Source organism: Rhododendron vialii, chromosome 7a, assembly GCF_030253575.1.
Source record: "Rhododendron vialii isolate Sample 1 chromosome 7a, ASM3025357v1".
Lineage (NCBI taxonomy): Eukaryota > Viridiplantae > Streptophyta > Magnoliopsida > Ericales > Ericaceae > Rhododendron > Rhododendron vialii.
Window position 1 is genome coordinate 20,071,481 of NC_080563.1, and position 11,020 is coordinate 20,082,500.

Genomic DNA, 11,020 nt, shown 5'->3' on the forward strand with positions numbered 1-11,020 from the left:
AGATAACTAGCGCACCCTTAATTGCAATATCGGGTGCTCATCACACCTTCCAACTTGAGGTTTGCTAGTCCCTAGCAAATAAAATGTAAAAAATTCGAAAACTTAGCAACTTGCAATTCATCCGCTATCACAACTTAGAACATGCTCAACATTGTAAACTAACAAGAGTTCAATCAATCCGGCTTTTTATTTCATTTCTACAATTCACAATTTCAACATCCAACTAAACAAGCCAAGCACCAAGCAAGTCTAAGAGCAAGCATAAAAAGGTTTGTATCCTCGAACAAGGGGAGGATACGGGACACAAAACTTGCGAATTCAAACTAAACCATATCCACCGATGAAGAAGTGCTTTATAAACAGGCAACAACGAACAAGAAATACTATGCCTCAAACAACGAAAACACTTTATTCAACTGAAATGAAAACTAGTAGATGAAATTTGGATAACGAAAGGAAAGCATGCCATGCAACTAATTATGCAAATATCAACAGTAAATCACAAAAGAATCCATGCGCGTTAAAGATCAACTAAGGACTTTTTAAGCTTGTAATGACCTTGGTTACAAAGGAAAGGGACTACAAAATAGTGTAGTGGCCATATGCTAGCATGGTTCATCTATCCTTGGCCACTACCGACCCTAAACTACCCAAGACATGACCACACGCCGGCCAAACACCAAACAAAGCTACGAAGATGAAATAAAGAAAACTACTAGAAAAGTCAAACTAAAACTACTACCACTGACTCTATCACACGTAGTCGCCATCCTCATTCGGCTTCTCTTGGTATTGAGCCTCGAGTTTCCCCTTTTCATTGGATTCTTTCTCATCCGGAATGTATGTTAGCCCATATGTCAAAACAATTCTTTCATCAAAGTATTCAATGCTCTTTTCGAATTCGTTTTTGTTCTTTCATAACATTTATTTGATCTCATTTCTTTGAGAAATATGGTCATTTGAGGTGAGTTATAGCGAGAGAGATATTGGAGCCAATTTTGGAGAGGGAGATGAAAATTTGAGGCTTTAACTTTTGTAGTGAGAGATAAAAAATAGGGAATCATGTATCAATTCTGTGCCTTTTCGCATTCTAATCACTTCAGTCACATTCACACCACCCCCAAATCTCCATGAATCATTGAAAATCATTTTCACGCCACCCTCCAAACATCCGGTTACCTAGGTTAAAGCAAAGAACGGGAAAAGACAGGATGCAAAATTGGACAAGGGTCCATTTGTGGTATGATCATACAAAGAATGCCTTGTATCATTTCCTAAGTGCGCCATGAATTCCAAAATGATTAAAAGTCGACATCACACACAATTAGACATGGACATGCTTTTATTCTCCTAACTACAAGCATTTTTAATGAAAGATAGATATATGGGCAAAACTTGCTCAAAAACTATACTCAAAACTTAAACCGTTCAATTTTCAATTAAGCATGCAAATTGAGAAACACAAAATTTCTTATGATTGCTATGAACTCTTGTCAACTAACAATTATTGAGCATGCAACAAGTCATGAAAAAGAACCAACACTGTGACAAAAGGAAAAATTGCAAGTAAAAAGCTTTATTTATTTTAAAAAATTTCCATTTTCTCATTTTTTTGGATTTTTAATTTTCATTGTTTTGAATTTTTTTCACAAAAATGCAAACAAAATAGCACATAGCTAACCCCTCCCCCCCAACTTAAAGCGATGCTATGCCCTCATAGCGTGAAGAACAAGAGCGAAGAAAGGAAGAACGAGCGAATGTACCGTCCAAGGGGAATGTCAACCCCTAAATACCTCGACCAAGTTGGAGGATTTCATGTCAATGTCTTGCTCCAACCAGATTAGATGCTGCTAGGGTTTACTTCTTCGGTTTTGCCTACTGGGAACCATAGCTAGTCACACTGGGCCATATCCAAAACTTTATCGGACTAACAACCGCGGCTCGTAGCCACACCCATGCTTAGGACTCCTGAACGCCTCACTCACCCCAGCTTTAGGCCCAAACTACTAAGGCTAGTGTGGTAGCACATAAACCCTGCAAGACTGAGAGAACGACTTTCCACAAAACAATTGACGTTAGTAACACCAGCCCGTGTTATCCGGTTTTAAAAAAAAAATGAAAACACAGAAAATATAGAAAAACAAGAAATAATTAAAAGTAGATAAAAATATGCAAAATATAATGAAATGCACCACCCGATCATCACGTAATCACACGAGTCATACTTTTCTTCCCATCTTTTACCGGTGGGGTAAGAAATGGGTGGCTATACTAGACCGTTAAAAGAGAAAAAGAAGAGAGAGAGAGAGAGAGAGAGAGAGAGAGAGAGAGAGAGAGAGAGAGAGAGAGAGAATATGTTCAACAACAAAATGGTTTCGAATTGTTATCATGCCATTAAGAGCTAATATAATAAACATAACACCCCATACTACACTCTTTGCCAAGAATTAAACTCGACCATGCTACAAGATAAGATACTTTGAGTAAAGCAATTGCCGAATTCGTTTTAAAAACTTAAGTTCCACCAAGTGCATAGCCCAAACAAAATCAATTTTCAATTTGTTGACCAAATCTACAATGTAAGAATAATAAATCAGAAGAAAATTATCAACACCAAGAAAATTAATTGGTTCTATGATTGGCAACTTCTCAAGAATAGGCCCACATGCATCTTGTTTTTCTAACAAAGAGTGTGAGAAATCTACCTCGCTATTCATTTCTTTAGCGGTGAGAAGATCAAGGCATGGAGAACTCGAAGGGACAGTTGTAGCTTCCATGGGCTCCAATTCTTCAAAGATTGGTCCATAAGCATCTTGTTTAGCCAACAACGAATACAAGTAATCCATTTCGGCATCCATTTCGTTAGCGGTGAGAGGTTTTTCCAATGGATCTTCATAGTAGCCGCCCGACGTTTCAAGCATGTTCATCTCGTGAGCAAGGATTAAGTCCTCCAGGGAAGAATCAAGATACGGGAGATCGAAAGAGACAACTTTAGCGGTGAGCGTTTTCCCCCCAGATCATCATATAAAGGGGCATCCAAAAGAGAGGGAATAACTTTCTTCTCTATTAGGGGTAGTTCTTCAAACTCTTCAAATTTTGGGGTCCAAGAGGTCATGGCATAAGTTTCATCCTCGTTGAGCAACGCATACAATTAACTCACTTCGGACGATTCTAGGAATTTGGCCTCCTCGACTGTGAGAGCAACTTTCAAAGGATCACTATAGAGCAACTCGTCCACGTGTTCTTCTACAAGAGTGTCGATGAAGCTCACTTCATGTACATTCTCGTCATCCCTCATCTGACTGCCCACATTAAAAACATTGACCTCCATCTTCATGTTACCAAAGGTCATATTGAGAAGTCCATTTTGATAGTTGATAATTGCATCCGCTGTGGCTAGAAAAGGTCTCCCAAGAATCATCGGAGTAGAGACAGCAGAAGAGTCGGTCAGATTTGTATCAAGAATCACGAAATCCACCGGATAGATAAACTGATCAACTTGGACTAAAACGTCTTCCACTACTCCTCTTGGTACATGAACGCTCCGATCGGCCAATTGAAGTGTAACACGAGTAGGCTTCATCTCCCCTAACCCAAGCTCTTGGTATACAGAATACGGAAGTAGATTAACGCTAGCACCAAGATTGAGCAAAGCTTGTTCGATACACTTTCCTCTAATTGTGACAGCGATAGTAGGGCTCCCTAGATCTTTATACTTAGGCGCGATATATGTCTGAATGATAGAACTCACTTGCTCAGTAAGAAATATCTTCTTTTGAACATTAAGCTTGTGTTTCCGAGTGCATAGATCTTTAAGAAACTTAGCATACGAGGGAATTTGCTTGACCGCATCTAAGAAAGGAATGTTGATATTTACTTGATTGAATAATTCATGCAACTCCGCATTGTAATTTGGTTTCGCCAAAGCCTTCAAACGATTAGGATATGGAGCCTGTGTTGGAATAATTTAAGGGTCCGATACACTTTCTTCCTTCCTCTTTCCTTTATTATTTTCCTCTGAAACCTCCTTGCTTGCCTCCTTGAGAGATTCCCCAAGGGTCGATGTTGGACTTGAACTTTCAATAGGAGAAGGCAATAAAGTTGGTTCCGAAGGCATCACCACATGGTTGTCTACTGTCTTTCCGCTTCAAAGTGAGATAATGGCCTTTGCTTGCTCGGGGAAAGTCACCGAGGAGCTCGCAAAGTGAAGGCCTTGAGAAGTCGGATTAAAATTCGGTTGCAGATTAGGTTGAGGTTGAGTAGGAAACTTCTCTTTCTCTTGTTGTAACAAACCCACCGTAGTTGTCAACTTTCCCAATTGGTTTCGGATATCAGCCATCATTTGGGTTTGTTGCTCGTTGATGGCGGTTTGGCCTTGTAAGAACATATTCAGTTGATCCTCCAATGAAATCTTCGGGGGTTGTTGGAACTGGGCAAGTGGCTGTTGAAATTGGTTTGCATGTGGGAACGGACCAGAAGGAGCAAATCCTAGCGGACCTTGAGCTTGAGGGAAACAGAAAGCAGTCTGGGGTTGTTTCTAAGGTAATTGAGGAGTGGGCGGCGGGACTTGAGAAGAACTCCCTTCATTAGGTTGATTCCAATGGAAGGCCAGATGTTGACGAGTCCCCGGATTATAAGATTGAGAATAAGGGTTAAAACATTGCATTTCATGTGCTTCTTCCGGAGCAATCCCATTAATCACGTTCTTAAGAGCAGGAATGTTGGGGCATGTCTCGGTAGAATGACCCACAATCTCACAAATAACACATACTTCTTCCACTTGGCGTACTGCTTTCAACTCCTGAGATTGAGCACTCTTCAATTCCGACTTATCAAGCTTTCGAGCAATCTCCTCTAATCGAGTTTCAAAAGCTGTATGCTCTGCAATAGAGAATTTTCCTGAGCCAGTAGGACCTTGATTGTACATTGCCCTATCTCCTGGATCTGCAAATTGCCAAGACTGGGTATTTTTAGCTAGTGACTCATAGTAATCCCAAGTATCCTCCGGTGTCTTCCCCATAAAATCACCTACACCCATAGTATCCAGAAGTTGTTTACTCTCTTGGGAACACCTTGTGTAGAAATAGTTAACTCTGAGATACAATGGAAAGTTGTGATGAGGAACCGACATAAGCAAGTCCTTGTATCGCTCCCAATACTTGTGGTAAGTCTCTCCATCCCTTTGCTTGAAACTTTGAATCTGATCGGTAAGTAACTTCGTCCGGCTGGATGGAAAGAATTTAGTGGTGAAAGCATCCTGGACATCTCCTCAGTTACGCAAAGATTGAGGCTTCAGAAAGTTGAACCACTGTTTCGCCTTGTCCTTGATAGTGAATGGAAACAACTTCAGGCGAGCTTGTTCTAGTTGTCCCAGAATTGTTACGAAAGAGTGTAGAATTTCTCGAACTCACGGATATGCAAATAAGGACCCTCCAATTCTCGCCCTCGAAATTCTGGAATTATCCGAAGATACTCAGTTTTGAATTCAAACGTATTCCCAGCAGTTGGAGTCGGAATAACGATAGGTGATACTTGAGAAGCCCGTTCTGGATTCAGATAATCACGTAGAGTACGAACTGGAACTTCTTCGGCCATTGGGCCTTTGCGATTGCGGAGAGTGGGCAGGATACGCCCTAGCAATGCTACGGATTCTTGGCGGTGAAGAAGAACGATGAAGCCGATTGGAAATTGGGCTTCGATAAACAGTCATAAACAAAGACAAATACTAACTAACTACCAACAAACTACCAGACTGGAAGGGCTATGCTGCCACCTCATCTCGACAAACAGAATATGTGAGGGGTTACGCCACCACCTCGACTAAGCAATGCAATTAAATTTAAACTAACTAACTAAATTATCTATACTAATTAAGAACAATCTCGATATTTAGTCTGGCTTCGTTACACCTCAGGTTTGGCATAAAATCAGGTTAGAGGTATCCACCAAACTAGATACGAACCACTAACACATAAACTACTAAACTACTACTAGTAGACGAAAACGGGATACTTACAGTGGTTTGTCGAACCTCCAAGAAAACCATAATAAGAAATCCCTGGCAACGGCGCCAAAAATGCTTCGTTCGTCGATATATCAAATAAGATCACCCTAAGCGTAGGGTATAAGCGTCCAATTGAAGCATAATAATTCGGAAGATCGAGATCGTACCCAAGGAAAAAATTAATACAGCTTGGTTGGATTTGTAGATGTAAGCAAGAGCTTTCAGCTTTTAAACAGCCAACTTTGTTTTATGTTTGCGGTGGAAAATAAAAAGGCTAAATTAAAAGAGAATAAACTAGGATAAAAAGCAGATTAGGTCTAGGAATTACTAACACCCACGACTCGAGTTAAATCACATTTTCACCCAATTACGCGGTTTAAGATACTCAATTAAGGTTTCTAAACCGAAAGATAAGATGGTTCAATTACCAAGCTAGCTCTAGAATTTATTTAGCAAACGCCTCGAGCGACAGAGCTCCAAGCATCATGTGTGGTAAGTAGGCGATACTCTTACCTACAAATAATCAAAGAGGTTAACACCTTAGCAATTTGACAAATAAATCCGAACCCCACATCAATTTTCAAACCAAAGATTCAAACTTTTACTGGTGAAAAATGCAATTTTTACTCAAGTCATGAGGTGCTAATCACCCCATGACCTAACTCTAGAAAACTACTCACACATATCTATGAAGATAAGAGCTAAAAAAAATCTACTGAGTATAATTGAAATAACAACACTAGAAGAAAATTAGATTAAACGATAGATCGGAGTTGCGGCTACAACTTTTATGAAGACTTCAATAGCAAAAACTAATTAACTAAAGCATAAAATTAAATTTAAAGTGCTGGAAAATGAAGAACAATGAAGAACAATTCAAAAAGCAAGTAAATCTAGGCTAGATTTAAATAATGCAATACAATAGTTCTATTCTACTTGTTTGTACAATGACATCACAGGCTTTTATATCCTCCAAGGTACGCGCATAGAATATCCCAAAAGATGCTCCAAAGATATCCTCCGAAGCCCTCGGTACCGATAGTAATCAGTTTAAGCTGTTGTCACTAAGCCATTCAGTACTGATAGGAGAATAGAAATGCTACTGATACGGAGATGCTTAACTACTATCGCTAAAGCCCTGCTAATGCCCTCGGTACCGATAGGAAATTTCAAGCTCTACCAATACTGAGCTTCTTATCTTCAGCATTTCAGCTTCATAGCTCACAGCACCCAACAGCTTTCACAGCATCTTATTTTAATTCTCTAAACTTAAGTAAATATTACATTTTAAACCTTTCTTTCAGGGCAAATTTTCATACTTGTCCCTGTAGTTTTACGGTTATCTCACTTTCGTCCCTTTAGTTTCAAAATGCTCTAATTTCGTCCCTGTAGTTTGTTTTACGTTCCAAATTTGTAAAATCGTTAACATCGTTAACGAAACTAACGGAAAAAAAAAGTGTTCAAAATTTCAATCTGTTTGAACCGGTGCGAAGATTTTATTTTTTTGATCATTTTATCCTAAATGGTCATAATGAATTTTTGGCTTTAAGGTCTTTCAACGAGCACTCGAAGACTTCTTATTTAGTTTCAAGGCTCTCTTAGGGTGCTCATTGAAAGGCCTTAAAGCCAAAAATTCATTATAACCATTTAAGATAAAATAATCAGAAAAATAAGATATTTGCACCGGTTCAAACGGATTGAAAATTGGAACATTTTTTTTTTCCGTTAGTTTCGTTAACGGTGTTAACGATTTTACTAATTTGGAACGTAAAACAAACTACAGGGACGAAATTAGAGCACTTTAAAACTAGAGGGATGAAAGTGAGACAACCGTAAAATTATAGGGATGACTACGAAAATTTGCCCTTTCTTTTACATTTTCTTTACTTTAATTTATTTAATGAAAATAAGGAAGTATCCCCCATTTGGAAACAATGGCATTACCAGAATTTTGAGATTTCAATCCAATCAAAATGTTGACCCCCAGCTTTTTGTGTAAAACAGAAAACAGAACAATTTTCTATAGAAGAAATGGCTCAAAACATGACATTGCTCTTCGAATAAAATCTTGCAAATTTGAAGTTACTCTTAGAAAAATTCAAAGATCAATTACCGCCATTTTTTATCTCGAAAATCGATACTTTTTTGAAAAGTCATTTTTTCATACATAAACAGATTTTCAGGGGCCGACGGTGTCTTCATTGGTTTCTCGGAGTACTTGGACGCACTAGGGTCATCCATGACGTCAAAACATATCTTATTCACACAATTTACCTGAAAACACTAAAAACATACCTTACGAGCAAAAGTAATTAAAACAACTAAATTAACGATAAAATAAACTAAAACAGCTAACTAGTGCACCCTTAATTGCAATATCGGGTGCTCATCAGTGTGCCCCTGTGCGGAATGCATTTTCGGTTGTTGGATTACACAAAAAATTTAAAACATAAAACAAACTCACAATCTAACAGCCCAAATGCACTCGCGTGGCACAGGGCACACCACTTTTCGACATAGAGGATCTCGGGCCCTTACTATCGTACCCATCGATGGCAACTATCCATCCTTCACCTCCCATCTCTCAACTTCTTTAGCAATTAACTTGAACCTTCGACGCAACCTCTGACCAAGAAGTAGCAAACAATGACTGAAACAACCACAAATTCTGGAATAGCCGGAGAGGATGCCGCCAAGGCTCGGTGGGCCGAAGCTCTTGTTGTGGGGGGATCCGAGAGCAAGGAGTCTGCTAGCCACCCTCTCGAGATTGAGCCGATTGACGTCGATACTCCTTTGAGAAAGTGTTTTCCTCCAAGAAAAGAGAAGAGAATACAATGATTGGATTAGTGACTGGGCAGAGACAAGGGTGATTTTGATATTTTAACAACCAAACTCTGTGAAATTAGCAGATTCTGTTAATTTTTTGACGGGAAGATGACGGAGGGGGGTATTTGTATATTGTCAGATAAAATAAGGAAGGTTAGTGACATTTTCCCCTTTAATACCCAATCATAGAGCAGCTACCGTACTCGACGATTCGCAACACTCCACGTCAGACACAGGTAACAGGTTTACTTTAAAGTCATAATAATGACATCATCATCCATGTAATAAAAAAATCCACCACTATTTTAATACTACTCCTATATGTCCCTATTCCCCACGCACCATCCCCTAAGTCTTCCCCACGCACGCATCTCACCTCCCACCGGAAACTAACCGCCATGACCCGCCTCGCCGCCGCCGTACTCCTCCTCCTCGCTCTCTCGGCCTCCGTCACCGTCCACGGCCGTGAAATCTCCGACAACTTGATCAGATTGCCATCGGAATCTTCGCGATTCTTCGACGACGAGACCGATGCTTTGGGGACCAGATGGGCGGTCCTGATTGCGGGATCTAGCGGCTACTGGAATTACAGGCACCAGGTGATTATATTGAATTTGGATTAACCTATATTTATTACGGTTTGATGAAATAAAGGCTTAATTACCCACTTAGTCTTTGATAGTTCTTGATTAAGTTTCTGTTAGTGTTGTAAGCTTAATTTTGGGGAGAATTCGGGCTATATCTATGTAACATATGCATGTAGAATAATTTTACTTTCCTTCGTTCAAGATACAGATTTTTTGTGTTTGATTTCCATATATGTATAATTGTATGCTGAGACTTGAGTACCTCGTTATGATTATTTTAGATTTTTTTGAATTTTTTTATTAGCTCTTTGTGTGATTTTATCATCTGTTTGTTGACTTTTTTCGATAAAGTGCACTCGTATTGGTTGACTAGACAATATTTTCGTGTGCTTGTCTGATACAACAAGCTTGAAGTAGGCCGAGTTGAGCCAAGTAGTGGTTCGTTCAAGTTTGTTTTGAAAACTTGGCGAGCTTCAAAATTATATTCAAGTTCGACTTTTCACCATTCGAGCTGAGCTCACGTCGATTTTTGATGCTATAAGTTTGTTGAGTTAAGCATTAGGTTGTTCAAGCCGTAAGGTCTTTTTGGCTTGTTTTTGCCGTTATTAAAAAAATTACGAGCTTCGATCATAATTTTTACTTATCCGATTCCTCTTGGCAAGACAAATCATTAATTCACAAAAGTTTGAAGCAAAACTAAAAAATGCAAAAAAAAAAAAAATTGACTAAAGACAAAAAGTAAGCCAAGTGGCTTATTTTTGCCAAAATAGGCCTTAAAAGTTTAACAAGCTCAAGTTTGTTGAGTTGAGCATTAGCTTGGATTATGTTTATGATTCAAGTCGATATAAAACAAGCTTTTGGGCTCTTTGTGGGACTTTTTTAGACCCACTTCGGTTGCAATGCTGGATAGAAACCCAATTTTCTCAACGTAGAATTAAAACACGATTTTTGGCATGATTGATGTTCTCGGCAAGCTCGAAAAGTTGAATGTTCCAATCATTGAAGTGGATCCCGGAAGGGCCCAACAGGACTGTCTAGTCCAAAAGGGTTGGTGACGATCCTATCCCTTTCAGTAAATTTGTTTATGTAGTTATCTGAAGATAGTAGTACTGTAGTAGAAGTGTTATCTACAATATATTCCTCCCATAAGTTATATTATGTTTGGTTTTCTAAAAAATTGGCGACTCAAAATTTGGAAAGCTTGGATCTGTTTGGATGTGGAGAAAAATGATCCAGGGTGAAACTTTTGGGTCAAATTCTAAACTCTGGAGAAAAAATAGGAAAGTTTGAAACAGTTGTAATCTAGGATTAATTTGAGGCATAAGTGATAATTGTCTCTTAATTGAACTCCACCGTGAAATTTGTTCCAGGGTGAGGCTAATGGATTTTTTTGCCAAGTTTACACTATGCTGAATCTTTGCGCTGTTTCTGTCCAGTACTTACTTCCCTTTGTAGATGAGTAACAGCAACCTCTTTTCCGGATTGAGTTTGATTAGTGTTCGTAAGTTAACCTTATTATGAAGCTTCATATTGGCAATTCACATCTGGATGGATTCATAGATTCACTTACAATAGGTCGTGCCATTTACTTGGTTTCATCTTA

The 11,020-nt window shown here is 39.0% G+C and overlaps 1 protein-coding gene across 1 annotated transcript in view; it reads left to right on the forward strand.

Annotated features, from left to right (window-relative positions):
• The first annotated feature begins 9,148 nt into the window (after positions 1-9,148).
• Positions 9,149-11,020, forward strand: part of LOC131332059 (vacuolar-processing enzyme-like) — a 7,276-nt gene continuing 5,404 nt past the window's right edge. The window contains exon 1 of the mRNA XM_058366100.1: positions 9,149-9,429. Within this exon, the coding sequence (XP_058222083.1) occupies positions 9,229-9,429 (201 nt within the window). The 5' untranslated portion in view covers positions 9,149-9,228. The remainder of the gene's footprint in view (positions 9,430-11,020) is intronic.